The sequence below is a fragment of the Ceratotherium simum genome, chromosome 7 (assembly GCF_057802395.1).
Source record: "Ceratotherium simum simum isolate JZ-2026a chromosome 7, ASM5780239v1, whole genome shotgun sequence".
NCBI lineage: Eukaryota > Metazoa > Chordata > Mammalia > Perissodactyla > Rhinocerotidae > Ceratotherium > Ceratotherium simum.
Genome location: NC_141906.1, coordinates 15,766,755 through 15,791,062, shown reverse-complemented (window position 1 = coordinate 15,791,062; position 24,308 = coordinate 15,766,755). Strand labels below are relative to the sequence as shown.

The 24,308-nt window shown below is 36.5% G+C and overlaps 1 protein-coding gene across 2 annotated transcripts in view; it reads right to left on the bottom strand.

Moving 5' to 3' along the window:
* The window catches only part of COPB1 (coat protein complex I subunit beta 1), a 35,540-nt gene that overhangs the window by 5,252 nt on the left and 5,980 nt on the right, over positions 1-24,308 (bottom strand). For both annotated transcript variants that reach the window (XM_004418460.3, XM_004418461.3), the window contains exons 5-18: positions 22,734-22,848; positions 21,188-21,280; positions 19,638-19,775; positions 17,718-17,837; positions 15,870-15,977; positions 15,640-15,786; positions 14,669-14,814; positions 13,196-13,292; positions 11,963-12,123; positions 10,489-10,609; positions 5,394-5,621; positions 5,057-5,236; positions 2,530-2,674; positions 1,132-1,251 (exon numbers count right to left, since the gene is read on the bottom strand). In XM_004418460.3, the coding sequence (XP_004418517.1) occupies positions 1,132-1,251; positions 2,530-2,674; positions 5,057-5,236; positions 5,394-5,621; positions 10,489-10,609; positions 11,963-12,123; positions 13,196-13,292; positions 14,669-14,814; positions 15,640-15,786; positions 15,870-15,977; positions 17,718-17,837; positions 19,638-19,775; positions 21,188-21,280; positions 22,734-22,848 (1,919 nt within the window). The remainder of the gene's footprint in view (positions 1-1,131; positions 1,252-2,529; positions 2,675-5,056; positions 5,237-5,393; positions 5,622-10,488; positions 10,610-11,962; positions 12,124-13,195; positions 13,293-14,668; positions 14,815-15,639; positions 15,787-15,869; positions 15,978-17,717; positions 17,838-19,637; positions 19,776-21,187; positions 21,281-22,733; positions 22,849-24,308) is intronic.

Below are 24,308 nucleotides of genomic sequence, written 5' to 3'. Positions count from 1 at the left end.
CTTTACATCCAGGATAAAGTCTGAAATGCTTAGCATGGCAAGTAAAATGCAGCTCCCACTAACCTTCCTAACCCCATTTTTTTTTACCACCACCCTCCCCCAGCTCACTCTACACTCCAGGTATATCAAACTACTTGCATTGCTTCCAGCTGAATCCCCGTCTAGTTGTAGAATACTTACTGATCTTTCAAAACCCCATATGAGCACTAGCTCCTCCACAAAGCCTTTCCTTACCTTTTCCCCCCCAACCCCCTCCACTTCGAGAGAACTGACCAAATCTCTTCATCAACTCTCAGTTTACCTCGCACAGGCTTCTTTCACAGCACTGACCATTATGTACTGCACATATCCACTTCACATATCTGTTTTCCCTTACTTGATTATAGGCTATCTGAGGACAGAAATCTTTTGTTCCTCACCATGGTAGCTCCAACCCTACCACAGAAATTGCTAAAAAAAAAAAAAAAAAGCTTATTGACTGAATGCCTCTGTATAAGCTAGTCCCTAGGTGGCCTGGCAACAAATGGCTATACTAAGTTTTAGACTCAGTTCAAATGTTATCCTTTGATAACATACCCTCCTCCTTTATAAAGCTTTCTGTACTGTTAGCATTTTTTCCCTATGATCCCAAAGTTCACACTCGGTAAACTAGCTCTCATCACACTGTACTGTAGTTACATATTTACCTATTTATCTCCTCCTTTTGCTTGACAGTTTCTTGAGGACAGTGACTCTATCTGGTTCATTTCTGTACATCCAAAACATAGTACAACGCCTAGTAGCATAGCAGGTGCCCCTTAAATGATGAATGATGAATGAATGAATGAATGAATGGATTCAGGTCCTGTCCTCAAGAAATGTCACAAAGCTAACTCACTACAGAAATTCTTTAATAAGAATATTCAGGGCCGGCCCCGTGGCTTAGCGGTTAAGTGCGTGCGCTCCGCTACTGGCGGCCCGGGTTCGGATCCTGGGCGCGCACTGACGCACCGCTTATCCAGCCATGCTGAGGCTGCGTCCCACATACAGCAACTAGAAGGATGTGCAGCTATGACATACAACTATCTACTAGGGCTTTGGGGGGTGGGGGGAAGAATATTCAACATCACATGCTATAAAACAATTCCTTACCTATATTACCAAAAATTATTCCATTTTCTGTTGATGCTACTTTGACATTAGCTTTAATATTTGCAAAATCATGAGGAGCAAGAGTCAAAGGAGACGGCTTTTCCACAAGTTTCAGATCCCCTGAAAAAAAAATTTAGACGTGGTTAAAAATACATATACATTAACCTCTCAAATTATAAAATCTTAAAATGTATGCAGCTTATAGTTTCTAGCAAAATAAGGAACAAGACAAGGGTTATGATCCAAACATTATCAGGACAAAATAAAGAAATTATTTACCACTTTATTATTCATATCAATATGCACATTTTCTTTTAAAAGGCAATAAGCTTCTCGGAATAACTCTATTTTTGATTCATGTGTGTAGGGGGATGCTTTGGGCATACCATTTTATTTCCATGAATGAATGCAAACTTCTCAAAAAGCTTAAGTATTAAACAATAAATTTAAATAAAATTATTAAAAATAAACAATCCATTACAAAGAAAGATAAAACAAGCTGCAGAAAGATTTGTGAGTTCTCAGAAACATAGTTCTTTATATAGGCCTCAAGCTATGCTGAGGAAGATAGGGCAGAAGTATGTTTTCCCTTGATATTAAAGTCCCTTAACTCTTGCTTAAGCCATATGGAATTCCCTAGGGCACTGCACTTTCCTGTATACAATTTACATTTTTCAACTTCAAAGCCAGATGTAAAAGTGGTCAGAGATTCTGATTCATGTGTCCTTATTAAGAAGAAAAAAGCTAAATATGAAATGATATATTACTTTGGCCACACGTGTACGTATTAGTCATGGACTGAGAAAACATCTGGTTCTGTACTAAGGCAATTAAAAATTTAAGCCGGCTACTTGGTAAATCTGTAACTTAAACAGCTCTTATTTATATCCAGGAAAACTGATATTTGGTACATCAAGCTCACTGAATAAACCCATCTGTTTTTTTTGTGAGGAAGATCAGCCCTGAGCTAACATCTGCCAGTCCTCCTCTTTTTGCTGAGGAAGACTGGCCCTGGGCTAACATCTGTGCGCATCTTCCTTCACTTTATATGGGACGCCGCCACAGCATGGCTTGACAAGCGGTGCGTCGGTGCGTGCCCGGGATCTGAACCCCAGGCCCCCGTAGCGGAGCGCGTGCACTTAACCGCTATGCCACCGGGCCGGCCCCAGTAAACCCATCTTAATGTACCAAGAGCACAGGCATAAGTCAGTATCACAGAGGTTCAGAAAATTGGAGTTGAAGGAGACTAAATATTAAATGTAAAACTAAGCCTTGATTCAAAAATGTCACAAAGGGCTCAAGAGAATACTTATACTAAAACTTGTGCTCATCTCTTAGTAATCTGTCATAAAGATTTACTATGTAATAATATTTTTCCTTTATGATGAATTTCCTCACCCAGAGTAGCTAACTCTAATGTGCAGTTCTGCAAAGTATCACTGGTTTGGTTCACAACAAGTACATCCAGGACGATATCATACTGGTTGACGTGAACATAAGCTTCTGCATATACAGGATCTGAGAAACCTGTCAACTGGGTGACCTGTCAAACAAAAATAAAGAGGTAATCAAATGACTGAGACAATTTAACCAAACATATCCTAGCAACATGACTAAATCTGTTAGGTAATTAACAGATGTGCTTAGATTAGATAAGTCATTTTGAAATAGGTATAGTAACTGTTTTGTAATGCAGACATGGTAATTGAAACTGGGTCATTAGAAATAACAGGTCCTAGAGTTTCTAGCTCAGTAGTAGAAAGATGTTACATATGTTTACAAATACATTAAACAGTATCCCAACTTAGGAACTGAATAGATTTAGATATATTTTTCATTTAAATCCCTCAGTATCTAAACTCACTAGCTGCTCTCCAAAACTCAGGAACCAAATAAAATTCAGATCATGTGGTAGTCCCTGCTATGCAAAATGAGGAACTAAATAGATCATACAGCAAGAAATGCTTGTAATTTCACAAAAATAAAATTTGGGTCACCCCCCAAATTTTGTTTTAAACACCCAAAGTATAGCACTTTAAAAAAATAATATTGTCACCAAAAATACAGATAATAAAAGAAGACTGGACTACATCAAAATTAAAAACTTTTGCCCATCAAAGGACACCATTAGAGTGAAAAGGCAACCCAGAGAATGGGAGAAAATATTTGCAAATCATACATCTGATAAGGGACTTGTATCTGGAATATATAAAGAATTCCTGTAACTCAACACAAAAAAAACAAACGAATTAAAAAATGAACAAAGGATTTGAACAGACATTTCTCCAAAGAAGATATACAAATGGCCAATAAGCACATGAAAAGATGTTCAACATCATTAGTCATTAGGGAAATGCAAATCAAAAGCTCAATAAGATACCACTGCACATTCACTAGGACGGCTACTATAAAAAAAAACAAAACAGGATGTAAGTGTTGGCAAGGATGTGGAGAAATCAGAATCCTTGTGCTTGAAGGTTGGAATGTAAAATAGTGTAGCTGCTATGTAAAACAGTACGGTGGTTCCTCAAAAAATTAAAGCAGAATTACTATATGATCCAGCAATTCCACTTTTGGGTATAACCAAAAAGAAATGAAAGCAGAGCCTCGAAGAAATATTTGTCTATCCATGTTCATGGCAGCATTATTCACCATAGCCAAAAGGTGGAAGCAAACCACATGTCCATCAACAGATGAATGGATAAACAAAATGTGGCATATATTCACAATGGAATATTATTCAGCCCAAAAATGGAAGGAAATTCTGACACATGCTACAACATGGATGAACCTTGAAGACATTAGGCTAAGCAAAATAAGTCAGTCACAAAAAAACAAATACTGTATGATTCTACCAATATAAGGTACCTGGAGCAGTCAAACTCATACAGACAGAAAGTAGAATGGTGGTTGCCAGGGGCTGAGGGGAAAGGGGAATAAGGAGTTACTGTTTAATGAGCATAGAGTTTCAGCTTTGCAAGATGAAAAACAGTCTCAGGATGGATGTTGGTGACGGTTGCACAATAATGTGAATGTACTTAATGCCAGTGAGCCATACACTTAAAAATAGTTAAGAGGGTAAATTCGATGTCATGTAAATTTTACCACAATTTTAAAAAATAAATTAAAAAAATTTTAAAACTGTACTATTGTCAATATCGATTTCTAATTTTAAGGAAGAGAAAGTGTTTTAGTAGTTCTAATTCTGCTAATGTTATCTTGGACCACAAAATCAATTTGAGACTATTTACTCACCTAACAGGATAAAGGGATTATACTAGATCACTGATTTGTAAATTTATATATTTGAAGAGTAGATACAAGAATATAAAAGGGGGCCAGCCCCAGTGGCCTAGTGGTTAAGTTCGGTGCGCTCTGCTTCAGCAGCCTGGGTTCAGTTCCTGGGCGCAGACCACCACTTGTCTGTCAGTGGCCATGCTGTGGTGGTGGCTCACATACAAAAAGAGGAAAATTGGCAGCGAATGTTAGCTTAGGGCAAATCTTCCTCAGCAAAAATAAAAAAATAAAACAAAGTAAAAGTAGAGTTGCCGTGTTTACAGCAGCAGGGGACAGGAGAAACTGAGGGCAGGGTGTTGCGGAGGAAGTCAGAGTCTTGCCCTTTAAAAGCTGTAGTTAAGCTCTAAGGATCCTCCAGCTGTATGTATTAGTCTATGATCCACACACAACTGGAACAAGTTATAAAATCATCTACTAGACCTACGGTACTATCATATAGTAAAGTACTTCATCAGCTTCTGAGTTTCAATTCATGTTTAATAAACCTATCAATCACACTGACTTGACAAAAACTGATGCTGTATAACTATTTTTCTTTTAAAAAGCAGCAAGACCAGCAACTTCTTGATTACTACTTTCTTAAGTAGCCAATTTAAATAACTTACCAGTGTATTTGACATTTTGTTACCTTGTTAAGTTTAGATGCTAGGGGATCTGCTGCTTCTTTCCTCTGTGTGTTACCCATTGCTGCCAGCAAACTCAGCTGAAATTGATCTTCCTTGCAGTTCATTTCATTCTTAGCAGTGAGTTGCATGAAGGAAATGGGGTCATCAGGCTGTACGGTCACATTCCTCTTTTCAGATTCTTTCTGTATTGAGAGAACAATACACGTCTCTCTCTAATATGGAAAGATAGCTTTCTGTAGGGTTTTAATAGAGACAACCCTCACATATGAGGCCTGAAAAATCAACAAAATAAAAAAAAACCCACAAAGCACTTTTATGGCTTTATCATATATACCTTACCTTTTGGGATAATTTCTCTTCTTCGAGTTTAGCAGATAACATGTGAGAAAGGGACTGTCTGCATTCCTTATTGAAAATGTCATTCATTAAAGGTGAACATTCAGACAAGACCTTGAGGCACAGGGAAATTCGATCTACATCATCATCTGTAATTGGCTTCTTAGGAAGAGAGGATTTTCCCAAATGAAGGATAGTGGCCATGAGCAACATAGCCTCAGCGACAAAAGACTAGGAAAAGTAGAGAAATGGGTTATTTATCATCACGATTCTCCAATAGCAATAATGTCACTTTACTATAACTCACAATTCAAGAAATAAACCTAATTTTCACTTCACCTGAATAAGATTTCAACTCCTTTAGATTTCATCTCCGTATTTTTTTGCACCCTTCTTCTTTTCTATTCTAACTGCCACTCTTCATTCATAAAAAAAACCTTCACTAACCCTCAACTGAGAGACAGCAATGGCTTTTCTTGGTGAGGAAGACTAGCCCTGAGCTAACATCTGTGCCCATCTTTCTCTATTTTGTAGGCAGGACATTGCCACAGCATGGCTTGATGAGTGGTGCATAGGTCTGCGCCCGGGATCCAAACCTGCGAACCATGGGCCAGCAAAGCAGAGCGCACAACCTTAACGGCTACACCACCGGGCCGGCCCCCAGCAATGGCTTTTTAACTGTTTTCCCTGACTCTAACCCCCTCACACGCCAATGCTATCTTCTTAAAATTCCAACTACAGAAAAGTTAAAAGAATGATACCCTTCACAAATTGTTAACATTTTGCCATATTTGCTTTCTTATTCTACCTATACATGTACACTTATTTTTTTGGCTAAATATATGAAAGTAAGATTCTTCACCTCATAAATACTTCACCTCATAAATATTTCTTAAGATTCAGGACAGTTTCCTATATAACCACAATATCATTATCTCACCTGAGAAATGTAACTATCCCAAAACATATCTATTATACATTCTAAATTCAAATAAATCTTCCTAATTGTCACAAAATATTTTTATTGTGGGTTTTTTTCCCCCCAAGGAAGATCAGCCCTGAGCTAACATCCATGCCAATCCTCCTCTTTTTGTTGAGAAAGACCGGCTCTGAGCTAACATCTATTGCCAATCCTCCTCCTTTTTTTCCGCAAAGCCCCAGCAGATAGTTGTATGTCATAGCTGCACATCCTTCTAGTTGCTGTATGTGGGACGTGGCCTCAGCATGGCCGGAGAAGCGGTGCATCAGTGCACGCCCAGGATCCGAACCCAGGCCGCCAGTAGCGGAGCGCGCACACTTAACTGCTAAGCCACGGGGCTGGCCCCTTTATTGTTTTTTTTTTCAATCCAGGATCAGCTTCATGCATTTTATTTGGCTATTATTCTCTTTAGTCTCTTTTAATCTAGACGAGTCTCCCTGGCTTTCAGTCTTGTCTTCCATCACAATGACTTTTTTAAAGAGCCCAGGCCAGTTGTTTTATAGAATGTCCCCAATTTTTGGTTAGAATATCAGATAGGTGATGTTTTGTATTTCTTATTGTATTCCATTAGGAGGCACATAATGGCAGGTGGTCCCATTACTGGTGATGCTAAGTGTGATCACCTGCTGCTACCTTAATCCTTATTGTGCACCAATCATTTCACTCTACATGCAAATACCTTCCATGACTTCCTACAGCCTTCATACTGGAGTCCATATTACTTAGCCCGCTATTCAAGATCTTCTACAAGTGAATCCAACTTACTCTTTTAGTCTCATGTAGCATTATCCTGACACATGCTCTATGTCCTTGCCAAATTGTCTTTGGCTGAGTATACATGCATGAAAAACTACCAGAAGCTTGAGAAAGAGCCAGCACAAGAGTAAGTATAATAATCCTCTGAGCGTGGCTATTGTCTCCAGAAGGAGAGGAAAGAAGAGGGAACAGAAAAAAATAGCTGAAGAAATAATGGCCAAAAATTTCCCAAATTTGATGAAAACTATAAACCTACATATCCAAGAAGCTCAATGAACCACAAACAAAAAGAAAATGAAAAAACCACACCAAGGCATATCCTAATCAAATCACGGAAACCCAGTGATAAGGAGAAAAGCTAAAGCCAGCTGGTGAAAGCAGGACACATTCCACACAGAGGCATAAGAATGACAGTAGGCTTCTCATCAGAAAGCCAGAAGACAATGGAGCAACATCTTTACAGTACTAAAAGAAAAAAATTGTCAACCTAGAATTCTATATCCACGAACATATCTTTCAAAAGTGAAGAAGAAATAAAGACTTTTTCAGACAAACAAAATTCAACATAATTAATTGCTAACAGACCTGCACTGCAAGAAAAGTTAAAGCAAATAAATTTTTTAGGCAAAAGATATAATGATACCAGAGAGAAACTCAGATCTACACAAAGAAATGAAGAGTGCTGGAAAAGACATAAATGAAGGAGCGCCAGTGTAGTGATAACCAAACTTCCTCCTGCCTTGTTGTACCAAATGTAGCAAATTTCATGAACCAGATATGTTACCAGAAACCTGGCTCTCTTACACTGATATCAGCAAATCCTCTCCCAACTTGCAGAACTGAAGCGGCCATTCCACGAGAGCCCAAATCAAATTGGGCTCTGAGACACAAAACACTTGAGACTTTTAAAAAGCATAACTTAAAGAACAGATGATTAAACTATTACAAGACCTGAATAAATAAATAATGGCCACAGAGAGTTACAAAGTAAATTACTGCCTAGAAATAAAAATACATCGATAAAAAAGAGTTAATACACCTTGCAATTTACCTGGCCCTCTAAATCTCATTTACGGCTCTTTTATGATCAAACTAAAATAAAAAAAGCCTTTGAAAATCTCAAATCTAAAAAGAAAATGTCTAATTACATGGAGGCTTAAGTAAATGCAGAAATCTAATAGACTATTATGCAGCTATCAAATATGATTATTATGATTAGGCAGGGTTTAAAATAACATGGGAATATGTTTATTATAATGTTAAGTGAAACTGTAGTATTGTAAAACACAAAATGATCACTACTAGGGAAAAAAGTGTTTCACAGATAAAAGCCATATTAAACTCCTCCTAGAGGAAGCAAGGATTTTTGTTATTACATCTGGTAATGTAATTCCATCTTTTGATGTTTCTATCTCCACCACAATATTAACAAGATTTGTACTTCAGTGCTGTAACTACAGTGACTTTTTTCTCATTAGTTTTTATTACATCACTCCTTGTTTATCTTAGCCATATGAAAAAAGAAATGAACAAAAATAAAATAAAAACATTCACAATTCTATCACAGAGAATTTTTTTTTTTTTGTGAAGAAGATCAGCCCTGAGCTAACATCCATACCAATCCTCCTCTTTTTGCTGAGGAAGACCGGCTCTGAGCTAACATCTATTGCCAATCCTCCTCTTTTTTTTTTTTCCCCAAAGCCCCAGTAGATAGTTGTATGTCATAGCTGCACATCCTTCTAGTTGCTGTATGTGGGACGCGGCCTCAGCATGGCCGGAGAAGCAGTGCGTTGGTGCGTGCCCGAGATCCGAACACGGGCCGCCAGTAGCAGAGCGCACGCACTTAACCACTAAGCCACAGGGCCGGCCCAGAAATTTTTTTTAAATGAAGGCACAGTAAAAATTTTTTCAGGCAAATGAAAGCTGAGAGAATTCATCACTAACAGATCTGCATTATAAGAATGATCAAGTTCTTTAGGCAGAAATAAAATATCAGATGGAAATCTGAATTTACAAAAAGAAATGAAAAGCACCATAAATGGTAAATACGTGGGTAAATATAAGACTCTTTTCTCATTTAAAAAAATCTTTAAAAGAAAACTGACTATTTACAACAGATGAATAGATAAACACAGTAGAATATTATACAGCCTTAGAACGGAAGGAAATTCTGACACATGCTACCATACGGATGAACCCTGAAGACATTACGCTAAGCAAAATAAGCCAGTTGCAAAAGGACAATACTGTATAATGGCACTCATATGAGGTATGTAGAATAGGCAAATTCATAGAGGCAAAAAGTAGAATGGTAGCTGGCAGGGGGCAGGAGGTATGGGGAGTTATTGTTTACTAGATACACTTTCAGTTTGGCATAATGAAAAGGTTCTAGAGACAGACAGTGGTAATGGCTGCACAACAATGTGAATGCCACTGAACTGTACACTTAAAAATGGCTAAAATCAGGCCATGCTGTGGCAGCATCTCACATAAAGTGGAGGAAGATCAGCATGGATGTTAGCTGCAGGGCCAGTCTTCCTCAACAAAAAGAAAAAAAAAAGAGGAGGATTGGCATGGATGTTAGCTCAGGGCTGATCTTCCTCACAAAAAAAAAAAAAAGGCTAAAATCGTAAATTTTGTTATCTGTATTTTACCATGAAGAAAAATATGCAAAAAAAAAGCATCCAGGAAGGTACCTGATTTTTGCTCTATTCCCTGTTCCCAACTCTCGACCTCTTACAATTGGCTAAGAATGCCCCCTCTCTACCTGAGTCCAGACACTAGATAAGAAATGGAAAAAAAGTGGTGAATATATATAAAAAAGATAAGTAACTATTTAAAGCAAAAATAATAACAGTGCATCATAGGGTTGACAACATGACAAGCAGAAATAAAATGTAGGACAATAGCACAAAGGATGGTAGGAGGGTTTGGGGGAATGGAAGTACACTGTTGTAAATGAAAGTACAGTCACAATGGTGAGAAGCCACGATGAAGTTATGAACTGTAGAATGGGAAAATATTTAAGAGACATTTCTGGCATAAAAGAGACAATGACTGACTAGATAAAGATACTGGAGACAGAGAGGCATTTTCTTCACTGGGCCTTAACTAATCCCAGCAAACAGAAATGACTTCATAAACCCTTATATCTCTTCCATTGGAATAATCACAGGTATTATTATTATATTACTTTGTCAATTTTACAATAAGATTATATTACTGTGTCCATTTCCTCCATTAAACCATAAGCTCTTTCATGACAGGAACTTCAGCATTCACTTCTGGGTCCCTGACTGTTCCATGCATATAGTAGGCTCTCAATACTCACTTGTTTGGTAAATGCAGAATAAATGAACTTACGTTTTGCTTTTTCTTCTCCTGAACCAAAGCCACATAGCGCAAGGCGATCTTGGTCAGAGTTGTGGCAAGGGAGGCAGCAACAAAGAAATCTCCATCCAGAAGGAATCCTCTCAGGGGAGGTCTGCAAAGCAATCAAGGAAAATGAAACCCACCAACTTCTTAAGCAGCATGCAGCTTTTGTATAAGTGATTCAAATAAGCCTATTTAACATTCCTGCTGCCAGCCTTCACTGATAAGGATCTAAATTAGCTCCCTCTCTAGCTCCCAGAATAAAAAAAAGGAAAAATTGAAAAATATATGGCTTTAAAACTTATCTCCTGGGGCCAGCCCCGTGGCTTAGTGGTTAAGTGCGCACGCTCCGCTGCTGGCGGCCCAGGTTCGGATCCCGGGCGCGCACCGACGCACCGCTTCTCCGGCCATGCTGCGGCCGCGTCCCACATACAGCAACTAGAAGGATGTGTAGCTATGACATACAACTATCTACTGGGGCTTTGGGGGGAAAAAAATAAATAAAATCTTTAAAAAAAAAACAACAAAAAAAAACTTATCTCCAAATGATGCAAGAGCCAAATGAATATGGAAAGAGAAAATGGTTAAGGGTGTATGCACTGGACCCAATGAGCTACATTCAAATCTCAGCTTATCTATTTATTTATTGTGTCCCTTTGGGTAAGTAACAAACCTCTCTAAGCCTCATATTCTTCTGTAAAAAGGGGATAATAATATACTCTATCTCAATAGGTTATTGTCAAAACTATATGAGACAAACTACTTAGCACAAAGCCTAGCACATAGTAAGCAATCAATAAACTTTTCGGCATTATTTTCATCATCTTCACATAAAATTGGACAGCAAAATAAAGAGGGAAACATCAAAATTTTATTCCATCAATTAGAAGTGAAAAATCTGGGCTGGCCCCGTGTCTTAGTGGTTAAGTGCGAGCGCTCTGCTGCTGGTGGCCCGGGTTCGGATCCCGGGGTCACACCCATGCACCGCTTCTCCGGCTATGCTGAGGCCGCGTCCCACATGCAGCAACTGGGAGGATGTGCAGCTGTGATACACAACTATCTACTGGGGCTTTGGGGGAAATAAATAAATTAAAAAAAAAAAATTTAAAAAAAGAAGTGAAAAATCTTCAAAATATGTTTCCCAAATGCTAATAAACAACAAAACTCAAATATCACCAAAGTGACCTCCACTTAGCATTTTCTATGTGAGTAAAATAATTTTGGTTTAAACAAAACACAGTTACTTCAGTGAAAACAGTTATAAGGAGCAGAGGATTAAAATGATTAACAAAACTCCTGAGAGAAAGAACTTAAACATACTTCTCCTTTCAAGTATCTTAAATGGCAAAGATTTCCATTTTGGTCAAAAAAGCAAACTAATAAGAGAAAAGAAGTCATTTGACTGTTTTAGACACAGGAGTAATAAAAAAAGTATAGCTGGCAGGGCACAGGTGCTGCAAATTACCTTTCCTCCTCTTTCTTGGTGGGTCTAGAGCTGCTGAGGGCACTCTGAGTTGCATAGGTGCCCATCTCAGTTACCAATTTCTGAACTGGCCCCACAGTTATTTCTTCTTCAGGTTTTAATTCACCAGCTTCTTTCTTTATTTCTGACTCTACAATTGGGATCTAAAAATCAATTGGAAACATCAATTTAGTAATAATACCAACAGCAAGCAAAACCATGAAGAGAAGCCATACCCTCAGTGGGATTTTCGGAACCTGGAGCTCTGCTTTCAATCCTCTTTCCTTCCCAGGATAACGCAGTGGAAAGTACAGGGGCTTTGGAGATGGATGCCACTTACTGGTTGTATGGTTCTGGGCAAGTTTATTAAACTACTTTGAGCCTCAGTTTCTTTATCTGTAAAACGGAAATCTTAATTCTTTCCACATAAGCCACTTAATAGGAAAATGCATAGGATAGTGACTAAGACAAAGTAGATACTAAGTCTTATTCCTCTTCTCTATTCCTTCCCTTGAAATACTAACCAAAAACAGCACCCATCCTTCTAAAATGAAATGAATCTGACTTACTCGTAGATAGTAACTTCACCAACTACTTTGTTAAAAAAACAAATGGCTACTATGTATTTATTCCTCAACACCAGTCTATCATCTAATTTAAGAGCTCCAAGAGTCTTCAATCATTATCTATCAACTCTTTTATTTTACAGATGAAAAATATGATGTCCAGTCAGGTTAAGGGACTTATATCCAAGGTGCCAGAGCTAATTATTGGCAGAAGCAAGACTGGAACCCAGGCCTCCTGACAAGCACTGTTCTTTCTGTTCTACCACACAGTCGTCTGGATAAGGAAACATTGCCAGTTTTAGTACGTAAATATTCTCAAGTCAGCTCTGTTCTTATAACATTTGCCTTCTTGTTTCAGAACACACAGGCTAAAGCAGAGTTTTACAAGTCTTTTTCTTTTTTTAAAACACAGAACCTTTTGTCCAAATAAAATCTTACCCAGAAAGGTAAATAATACAGATAAAAGAACAGGTGTTACGGCTCAATGCAGGGGCAGGGGACTCCCAAATTTCCCACAGCTTAATTATCTAGGTAATTAAAATGCATTTTTCAGTGTTCTTTACCCCAGACACTACTAAATAAAAGCATGAAAGCAAATCACCACATAAAAATCAGATTTATTAAAGTAAAAACTACCATCTAAAGTAGCATTTACTAAAGTAAAACATACCTCCCCGAGGGACCTGCGGACCTCAGTCATCACACTCTGGATGTCTTCCTTGGTGCTGCAGTATTCTCCCAGGATCCACAACGCTCCTCGGTAAATCCTAAGGCAAGAATACAAGTTCTGAAACACCTACTTTGCCAATAAACCTCGAAGCAGAAGTCTTTCTTTGTGAATTTAAGCTCAAGCAAGAAAACAAGATTCTGCAGTTCTAAGGGATTGTGGATGAAATATTAAGAAAGACTATAACAAAGACACTAACTTTCTTTGATTCTCTTCAGAAATTACAAGAATTAAAAGGCAAATAAGTATTCCCATCCATCATTATTAGGAACATTCTAAAACTGGTAACCCAACAGTAAAAATAAAATATCAAAATGTTTCCCAGAAAGGTGTTCATTTAGGACAGAGTTAAGGTAAATTTGATTTTATCACTTACTACTACAAAAAATGTATTATTTTAACGTAAAAAGTAATTCAATTTTTATTCAGTAGTCACTGAAAAGAAGAGGCAGGATGATGAACAGAACAATGGACAAGGAAGGATCAGCAAGAGAAAAAACAAAAACATGAAGTGGGGCTGGCCCTGTGGCCTAGTGGTTAAGTTCGGTGCACTCCACTTCGGTGGCCTGGATTCAGTTGCCAGGCACAGACCTACAGCACCTGTTGGCAGCCATGCTGTGGCGGCGACCCACATACAAAATAGAGGAAGATTGGCACAGATGTTAGCTCAGGGTGAATCTTTCCCAGAAAAGAAAAATATAAAGTAAAGAAAGCAATAATTCTCTAGTTAAAAATGTTAAACTGAATAGAGTCTTTAGTCATCTTTTCCCTAAGATTTACATTAAATTTATTAAAGAAAGATTCTAGACATTGAAGCCCTAAGAGATCATGGCGCCAAAACCAAAACTTCGATATGATTTTTTTTTCTCACAAAGGAAGCGAATCTTTCTTACTTCCATAAATATCAATACATTTTCACATCATAAAAACTATTTTGTAGTGTTCTCTTCTTTTCTATCTAGGCAGATACAACGAAAGTCTAGTATAGTCTATTCATCAGATGCTTTAAATGAAAAATTTAGATGCAACAGTCTTTTCTCATTAGCAAAGGCTACCTGAATGGAAACACATGTCAGATTTACGTTGCATTTTCAATCCTTCACTTCAGTAAGTGCTAAAGGGGGATATAAATAATAATGATACCTCTAAAAATACATTCCTTAGCCACTTTAGGATTCACAATGTTTTAGAGGAAATCAGGATAAAGAAACCTAGCTAAAACACTCGTACAAAAAAAAATTTTGCCCACAGATTACATGGATAAAACTGAGGGAGGGGGTGAGGTGAGGCTTAGTGACATACTTATTTTGGCTAGATTGCCTTGAGTCATCTCTCCTCTCTTATATTTTCTATCAACTGACCCTTTAAAGGTAAAATGCTTATTTGACTTTACATTTAAACAGATTTTAGACCTACTTGACGGATTTAATAGCATGAAAGACTTCAAGCATCTTCTCAACAATAAGCATTCTCAGGTTATCAAAGCGCTGAATGGCTTCACGAACAAACTCCAAGACATCAGCAGCTGCTGCTTCATTACTGTCACTGAGAAATTCCATTAACTAAAAGAAAAAAAAGGAAAATAGGATAACAATTACATAACTTTCAGAAAGAAAATTATCTAAGGTTTAACAAGTAAATTAAACAAATTTACAAAGAATATAATTAATAATTTTCAAATACATAACAAAATGTAAGTTGAGAGACAAGCATCATTATGTAACAAACTCACAATGGCTTTTCTGTTTTATGTGCAGCAAAGTTTATTGTAAAACTCACAATAAAACAGAAGCTGGAAATCCGCAACTCAAAATAAATTAACTGGATACTCCTGAGTTGTAACTAAAAGTAAAATCATTTTAGAGAAAACTCAGAGCTCAAAGGCAAAATTTCATATTATAGTAACCTACCTCATTTATCTGACAGTGACAGAAAGCAAAATATTTTAGGCATATGAATTTTTCCTATAATCGAATCCTTCACTTTAAGAGAAAGCAAAATATTTTAGGCATGTGAATTTTTCCTATAATTGAATCCTCCACTTTAAGAGGTAAAACTATTTGAAAGAAATACTAATTTGCCCTACTGAATGATACATATACAAAGAATAATTTTACTTTAGGTAACTGTAACAAACACCAATTATAATAACATGCAGAGGTATTTTTGTTACTATGTTTTTATCTATTTATTTTTTTGATGAAGATGTAAGAGAAGTCAGTCAGTCCTTATCTTTCTGTGTTTACGAATGGACATGAAGATCCCTTCTGACCATGAGATTTAGTGATTCCAGACAGTTGAGATTTCCAGAGTTTAACTGTTGGATAACTAGAATTTTTTTTTAAATTCTTTTAGAGAACTTCAAAATTAAGATCATCATTACATACCACAGGAATAACGTTTGCAGCCATATCTGGAAATCGGACAGAACAAGAATGCAGTGTTCGCACAAGGAGTTGTCTATATTTGTCAGTATCTTCATGCTCAGTCACATTATTTGTTTTAATCACTTCCTTCTTCAGGACAATAACCAGCTATAGAAGAAGGTAAAAATAAGGGAGAATTACATCATGTTTGGCCTGAGGGCTTACCAAGGGCTCTCAGAGTTTTGTTTTACCTCTTCAACATTCCTAGAAGAGACAAGATCCAGTGCTAACTGCAGAGTTTTCTTGCGTACTTCTAAGTCTGGTGTGCTCAATACTCGTAGGATGTCCATAACCAGATCCTGAAAAGAAACAAAAAATCCAGAATAAACACCAGTATTTCTGGTCACAAGAAGAAAATCTTAACTGTACAATGGAGAGTTCTGTCCATCATCACTTCAATTCTTTGATCAAAAAGAAAATTACTAGTGGTGGAAAAACCAGATATATGGTCATGAATTGAATAAACCAAACAAAAAGGGTATTTGGGGATGTTTTTTGGCTCTGTAGAAAAATGTAATATTTTAAAGACGCACACAAAAAAATCTACAGCAGATAAATATTTTAAAAGTTATACTCCTGTATAACTTTCACTTACATTCACCAGTTGTTAATATTTTGCCACATTTGCTTTATCATACTCTATGCCTAAACATTTTGGTGTATGCCTCCCAAGAATAAGGATACTTTTTTATTTTTTATTTTTTTTTTTATTTTATTTTATTTTTTTTAAAGATTTTATTTATTTTATTTTTCCCCCCAAAGCCCCAGTAGATAGTTGTATGTCATAGCTGCACATCCTTCTAGTTGCTGTATGTGGGACTCGGCCTCAGGTTGGACGGAGAAGTGGTGCCTTGATGCGCACCCGGGATCCGAACCCAGGCCACCAGCATTGCAGAGCACGCACTTAACCACCAAGCCACAGGGCCGGCCCAGGATACTTTTTTATATAACCACAATAAAACTACCATTCAGAAAATTTAACATTGATAACAAGCCTATTAATTATTTTTTTGTGTGTGTGAGGAAGATCAGCCCTGAGCTAACATCCATGCTAATCCTCCTCTTTCTGCTGAGGAAGACTGGCTCTGAGCTAACATCTATTGCCAATCCTCCTCCTTTTTTTCCCCAAAGCCCCAGTAGATAGTTGTATGTCATACTTGCACATCCTTCTAGTTGCTGTATGTAGGACGTGGCCTCAGCATGGCCGGAGAAGCGGTGCACCAGTGTGCGCCAGGGATCCAAACCCGGGCCGCCAGTAGCAGAGCGCACGCACTTAACCACTAACCCACGGGGCCGGCCCAAGACTATTAATTAATATACAGTCTATATCCACATTTCTCCAATTGTCCCAATAACGTTCTTTATAGCAAATTTTTTGTTGTTGCTCTGATCCAGGATCAGCATTGAATTTAGCTGTTGTGGGGCTTTATTTTTATAACAATCATTATTCTCACAGATTAAATAGGTATGCTGATAATTTTCTAGAATCTAATGATCTTTTATTCTCAATCAATTGGTATAATATTTTTCAAGAAATGTAATTTACATTCAAATCAAAAAGAATATATCTCTATTGCCAAGAATACTGAGTGCAGTACACACAGAAAAGATAAAAGATAACATATTAATTCATGTTAGAAATATTTTTATTTTTTAATTTTTATTTATTTATTTTTTCCCCCAAAGCCCCAGTAGATAGTTGTATGTCATAGTTGCACATCCCTCTTAGTTGCTGTATCTGGGACGCCGCCTCAGCACGGCCGGAGAAGCGGCGCGTCGGTGCGCGCCCGGGATCCGAACCCGGGCCGCCAGCAGCGGAGCGTGCGCACTTAACCGCTAAGCCACAGGGCCGGCCCTAGAAATACTTTTTTATGGCAAAGACAATACCCCAAAAGGCTTTGGTGATTCAAGAGTTACATCTTAGTTGACCAAAATTTAAACTATCCAGTCTCCAAGCTAACCAAGGTGGCAAGGCTTGGGAATTATCTCAAATTGAAGAAGATTTAATTTAGGATTTCTCTCTTTCTGATAACATTTACCTGTAGTACTCGTTCATGAGCAGGATGCTCTTTCAATTCTATCAATCGATCCAGAACTATGAGCTTTACATTGTTGTCACTCTCCTTAATAATTAAATCAATGTAACACTGAGCAGCAGCCTATATAAAAAAAGAAATACTTTTTAAGAACATATTCACCTATCTTAAACATAGAATCTGAAAATAAGAAAAAAAAAACCCCAAGAAGCCAAAATACGTTCACCACTCCTGCACTAAAAGTTTATACATTTTTCCAGGAAAAATGTGTCCCTTTATTCTCTAAGTTTTAACAAATATCATTATTTTTCAAGTTTACAAAAGATTAGAAGCATAACAAATTAAAAGAATAAAAAGGGGCTGCTGTAGGCAGAAATACCTATTAACGGCCAAAAATAAAGTGTTAAAACTAAGGAACAAGGCAGAAAAAAGCAGATAGAGAATCCCAAAAAGTACATCTATTGAGTTTAGGCACAAAGTCTAACACACCTGCCTTACAGTACAGAAAAATAAAAAAATAAGGATGACCCCGACTCATTAAAAGTGGAGGACAAAGGAGCAAACCTGGAAGAGCTCTCAATGACCAAAGCTAAACAACTTGATCAACAGAATAACAATAACAGTGGATTATAATCCATAGAATAAAATATCCATACTGATATAAAGAAAAAGGGAAAGGAGGGAGGGAGGGAGGAAGGAGAAGGGATAGCTTTTCCTTACAGAACTCCAATTAATAAATGCAGAATGAGGGAAACAAAAATCACCATTAGAATACCACAGTAAAAACTGTAGAGAAGATCCACTGATGGATGCTAAAATTAGTTGGTGTAAGTTTGAGAAGAAATAGGATGTCTGCACAGTTTCAAAGTATCTTCCCAGATTACAAAAGGAAAAATCATAACTCATCAGTGGAGGAATCTGGCAGACACCATCTTAACCAACTGATCAAGGTTAACATCATCACTAATAAGATATATCAACATCATGTACTCCTTGAGACACTGAGAAGGGTGCATCACTTCTGTGGTATTCTCCCCAAAAATGCATAACTTTGACCTAATTATGAGAAAAAATCAGACAAACTGATTTGAGAGATATTTTACAAACTGACTCTTCAAAAGCGTCAGGGTCATGAAAAATAAGGAAAGGCTGAGAAACTTCACAGATTGGAGGAAACTAACACGTGACAACTAAATGTAATGTGGGATCCTGGACTGGACCCTGGGACAGAAAAAGGACATCAGTGGGGAAATTAGTGAAACTCGAATAAACTCTATAGTTAACAATATTGTTCCAATGGTAATTTCTTAGTTTTGACAATTATACCATCATTATGCAAGACAGGAATATTATGGGAAGCTGGGTGAAGGGTAATGGGAACTTTGCTCTATTTTTGCAACTTTTCTGTAAGTCTAAAATTATTTCAAAATAAAAAGTTAAAAAAAAATTTTTTTAAAAATATTCATAGGCAAAGCAGTAAATTCTCCTATTTATACAATCTGGTTTTCTAGAACAATTCATTCTCTGAATATATTAGGGGTTCCCCATATAGCTCTGATATAGTAAACTAAAGAGAAAGATAATATTCCATTATTGAACATTCTCACTGGAAACTTTTTAGGATCCAGAATTCATTTTCCCAGATAATGTAAGTAAAGTATGGGGAGAGATCTTAAAATACCAGTATCACTTCTTCAGAAACTAGAAATATTGGTATTCTCTCTCTTTCTCTCTCCCTATATATGGATGAAAGCAGGAAGGAAGAAGAAAGGTCAAACTATGTAAGGAATGAAATTATTTCATAAAATTTGTAGTTGTTATCTTTACGCCATGTAACCACATAGTAAATCGCAATGTCACTAAATCATAGTGCTAAGACAGCACATCTATCATCTAACTGGCTCCAAAAGAAATAAGCAGTACCTTGATTGCAGTAGGTGCACTAGACAGTGTCACTAATGTTCCAGCGGCTTCATATTTTACAGCAGGGCTAGAAGACTGTAGTAAGTTATAGATGCAGCGAATGAAACGAGCCCTTTCCGATGGATTGGCATGACAGACCTGGAGAAGAAAACATTTAGGTGTCAACTGACTTCAGGGAAACTTGCTTTCAAATACATTTTTTTTATAGATGTCAGCTTATGGGATGCTAGTTTTCTTAATCTCAAAGCTAAGAACAGCCTTATAAGAACATCTGAAAATGTTGGGCAACATGGGATGAGACAGTGACACAACACTAGTAAATTCAGAAAGAAATGGGTGTTACTTCAAATAATTGTTACAATCATAATTTATATTTTCACTCTTGCACAAAAGGTTTTTAGATGGCTTATAATAAAAGATATGCATTGTATACGTAGGTGAAATAGGAAAAGAAAATCTAAAGTAACAAAAGCAAAGACAATACCACATTAACCAAGTACACTACATGGGTACTGTGATAGGATATTAAATTTGGTGCTAAATTTTTATTCTGGATGCCATGTCAAAAAGGAAAACATGATGGATTATATAAATCTCAATAGCTTGATAAAGGGAAAATACCAGTTCTTAAAGCAAGAAAGATAACCTCTTTTTCAAGTACTACTACTTATTATTTGGGACCATATTCAATATTGAGGAGACAACTAAAATTGTCTATCCCACTCTAAATGCATCTTAATACCTTCACCTGTGAAGCAAATATTCCTTATTTTTTCCCTTTTGAAGTTATTATTTATGTTAGATCTTCCTAAAATATATATAGTCCAAGTTCTACTACTTGGGCATGACTCAAAAGTAGTAGTGTCTGCTATGGGTATTTTGTCCATACCACCCTATTTAATGAAGCCATTCCTGATGTATATTTTTGTTGGCCTCCATTGGTATCAATAGCAAAATTGGATGTTACTGCACCTTTTATTTTATCGGAATATTAAGATGCAATCAATTCTTTCAAAGGATACATCAAATTAAAATGCTGCCAATAAAGTACTTCATTTTAAAACCCACATCTCTTACCTAGTTTTAGACTACCTGTTAGTCAATTGCCTACGATGTCATATTAACATATTTAAAGTTTCTCTATTCTCTTTTACAAAGGGGGAACATAAAAAGTATTTCAGGCTTTTTTCATTTGTTTTTAGATTTCCAAAGTAGTCTGGTGTGTACTCAAGAAAAGATCTTGAATTTTATTCCAAAGCCTAATTCATGATCTATTCAGTGACTGAGAAGTACACAACAATTTCTTTGCAGTTGTACTGGGTCAAGCCATGAGTTTTTACAGAATTCTTTATGGAGGTTTAGAGAGAAGCAAGTACTTGGAAAATACAATAAACCAAAGGAAAAAGAAAAAAAAGACTTTAACAGGCCATGCTATAACATATTCCTACTATTAAAACATATAATCCTAGCAATTAAGCAGCATCCCAGAGACTATTTAATCTTGTCTTAAACTCTTAAAGTTTATTATACCCATTATAGATTAGTCTTACCTTATAAATTAGTTCAACAATAACCAATTGAAGAATGTCTCCAAATGTCTGAACTTGATCAATACAAGTACTCAGGTAATCCAAAGCTCGATCCTAAAAAATTAAGAATTTGTTTACCAAACTCCACCTCATTCAATAAAAGGACTTAAGGCAACTTTAAAAAATATACACAACTAAATATAAAACAAATGAAGAAATCAGTGCAAAGAAAAATTAATTGAAGAGAAAAAATGAAGGTTAACATAAAAATGTAAGACATAAAGTCAAATACATTTTCTAGAAATGGGCCACAAAGCTGGGGTCTGAATTTTCTAGCAGCTAAACCAAAACACCATGTATTACATGATTCAGGGTATCCATATAATCAAAACAAACCAACTGCTTAGGAGCATAGTAATTCCTACTTCTGAGACCTGAAAGAAAAATCTCATCGATTCTCACACATGGAACACTGTGATATAGAGAACTACGGCCTCAACAACACCTCTACAGTAAAAGTATCCACGGATTTTACTGAACTACTTCTCATCAAGTCCCTTCACGCAGGCAAATAGCACAACACCAAAAACAAACGTCAGTAAACCTATTTCTACAAGAAGACAAAACACTGTGGCCCAAATAAGCAGCTTTCTTATAATCCTGTTTACAAAGATAAAATGAAAGCATCTAGATTTCAGAGGAATGGATAGACTCCGTATTTTTCAGTCTTCATGCATATTATTCCCCACATTTTGATAATAAATACTGGATAGTAAAAATTCTAAGATTAGATGTCACCAAGATGCGCAGAGTCACTGCTAACCACCCGTAGATCCATATACGTGAACCATCTGCACAGCTGAATGTAGAGTTGATATTTACTTAGGAAATTTGAAGAGCCTAATAAGGACTCACATCTACATTGAAGGCCACCCTTCTCCCACACACATGGCTCAGGGTGGACCCTATACAAAATTACTATTTTTCTCTAATAAACAATTTTAGATCTATACTAAGAGAAGGAAAAACATGCAATCAAAGCCCCAAAGTAGAGTGCCACAGAATATGGCCATAATTTCAATCTGGAAAAACTGTAAAATGACTGTCATTAAATGTCTCTCCAATGTTTACCTTAAAAAAAAAAGTGTACACACATAAGCAACATTCCAGAGAAGCGTTAAGAAAAAACTGTATTGGGGCCGGCCCAGTGGCATAGTGGGTTAAGTTTGCGTGCTGCACTTCGGTGGCCCAGGGTTCACAGGTTCAGATCCTGCAGACCAATGCACCACTCGTCAAGCCATGCTGTGGTGGTGTCCCATAAAAAGTAGAAGAAGATGGGCATGGATGTTAGCCCAGGGGCAATCTTCCTCACAAAAAAGAAAGAAAGAAAGAAAGAAAAAAACTGTATTTTTATACAAATTAAGTTCGAAAATCTAAAAAAATCAAAATACACAAATCTTATGTACTATAAACAAAATTACTGACTAAAAACTCGGGCAGGTCTATGTAACGCTTTTAATTCTCATTTAAATACAGTCATAAAAGTATTTTTTAAAAAGTACTTCACCTGATCTGCATGAATTAGCATCATAAATGCATTCCTTTTGCAACTTGCATCCTTCTCATTCACCAGAAAATCATGTATCAGTTCAGGAGCATCAGGTATAAGATGTTCAAAATTTCTTGAAATAAAATAGGTAATATCCATATTTAATAAAAACCCACTTTGTTATTTTAGTAACTCTCTGGACACTACCAAAATTAACCTTTATCAAACTTTATATCACTATCAATTGCTTTGCTTTTTGAAACTTTAAATCAATTAGAAAATTGTGGGTAGGAATCACAAGCTTACATCTTCATTCACTATCAAATTATGTTTTCTAGTTCCATACAGAAAAAGCTGATTTATTCAACACGCTATCTATCAACTGAATATCTATAATAATTGTCTTTCATATACTTGAGGAATATATCGATGTTTATAATGACAACCTCAAGGTACTGAAAGATCCTTCAATAAGAATTATCGGAGGAAAAAAAAAATAGTCCCTTGAATTTTCTTAGTTACATACTGTATTTATTTACTTACTAACTTACTTCTCATTTTGGAAATTTTTAAGTATTTGTAGTACACAGAATAATGAACACCAGCTTAATAAAAACCATCACTTAGCTTTAACAATTATTAATTCATAGCCATTTTTGTTTCACCTATACCCCTGCTCACTTCCTCTTCTCCCATATTATTCTGGAGCAAATCTCAGGCCACTTATCAGTTCTTCTGTAAATATATCAGTATGTTTCTCTAAAATTAAGGACTCTCTCTTTTTAAAACTAATCATAATACCATCATCATACTTTAAAAATTTAACAATTCCTTAATATCATCATACAGTGTTCAAATTTCCAATTATCTTATAAATGTCTTAATTTTTATGTGTACACTGTAGTTTAAATTCTGAAATTTGTGTAATCTGTATGGTAACTTCCAAAGAATTCTACATTATTAACCAGAATACCACTTTCCCTAACAGATAACAAAAAGTTAGAGAACTGTGAAACTATATAACAATCAACTATTAAAGTACAAAGACATTTATAAAAATTACCATCTCCTCCAAAATGGACTGACACCAAGTATTCTCAGTGACTGTAAAAACCAACTATTCTTGCTTCATCTAACTGGTTCTTTGAATTGTTTTTAAAGTCCAAAATCTTCAGCTTTCTAAGAACAGGAATCAGTTGAGAATTGCAACTGGTTGTTCCTATTAAAAAAGTTCCCTCCTTAAGTCTTCTAAGGGTAAAAAGACAAGACCCACATTTCACAAAAAGAGAATTCTAAAACAGGGACACAGCCTATGGGGCTAATCAAGTTAATAAATTAATTGGGCTGGAGTAAGACAATTGAGAATGATAGGCACTGTTGTAAACTGGAAAGTACACAAACTGTTTAAAGGGGGCTACAATTTCAGCAGATTGCTGTTATGCAGAAAGTAGGACCCAGTGTTGCCGGATCTTTTGACTTTTCAATGTTGACAACTTGCTAATAAGGAAAAAATATTGTTCAGGCCAAAGAAAACAAATCTGCAACCTACATACAATCTGCAAGGAACCATTTGGAACCTCTGGTCTAAAAGAC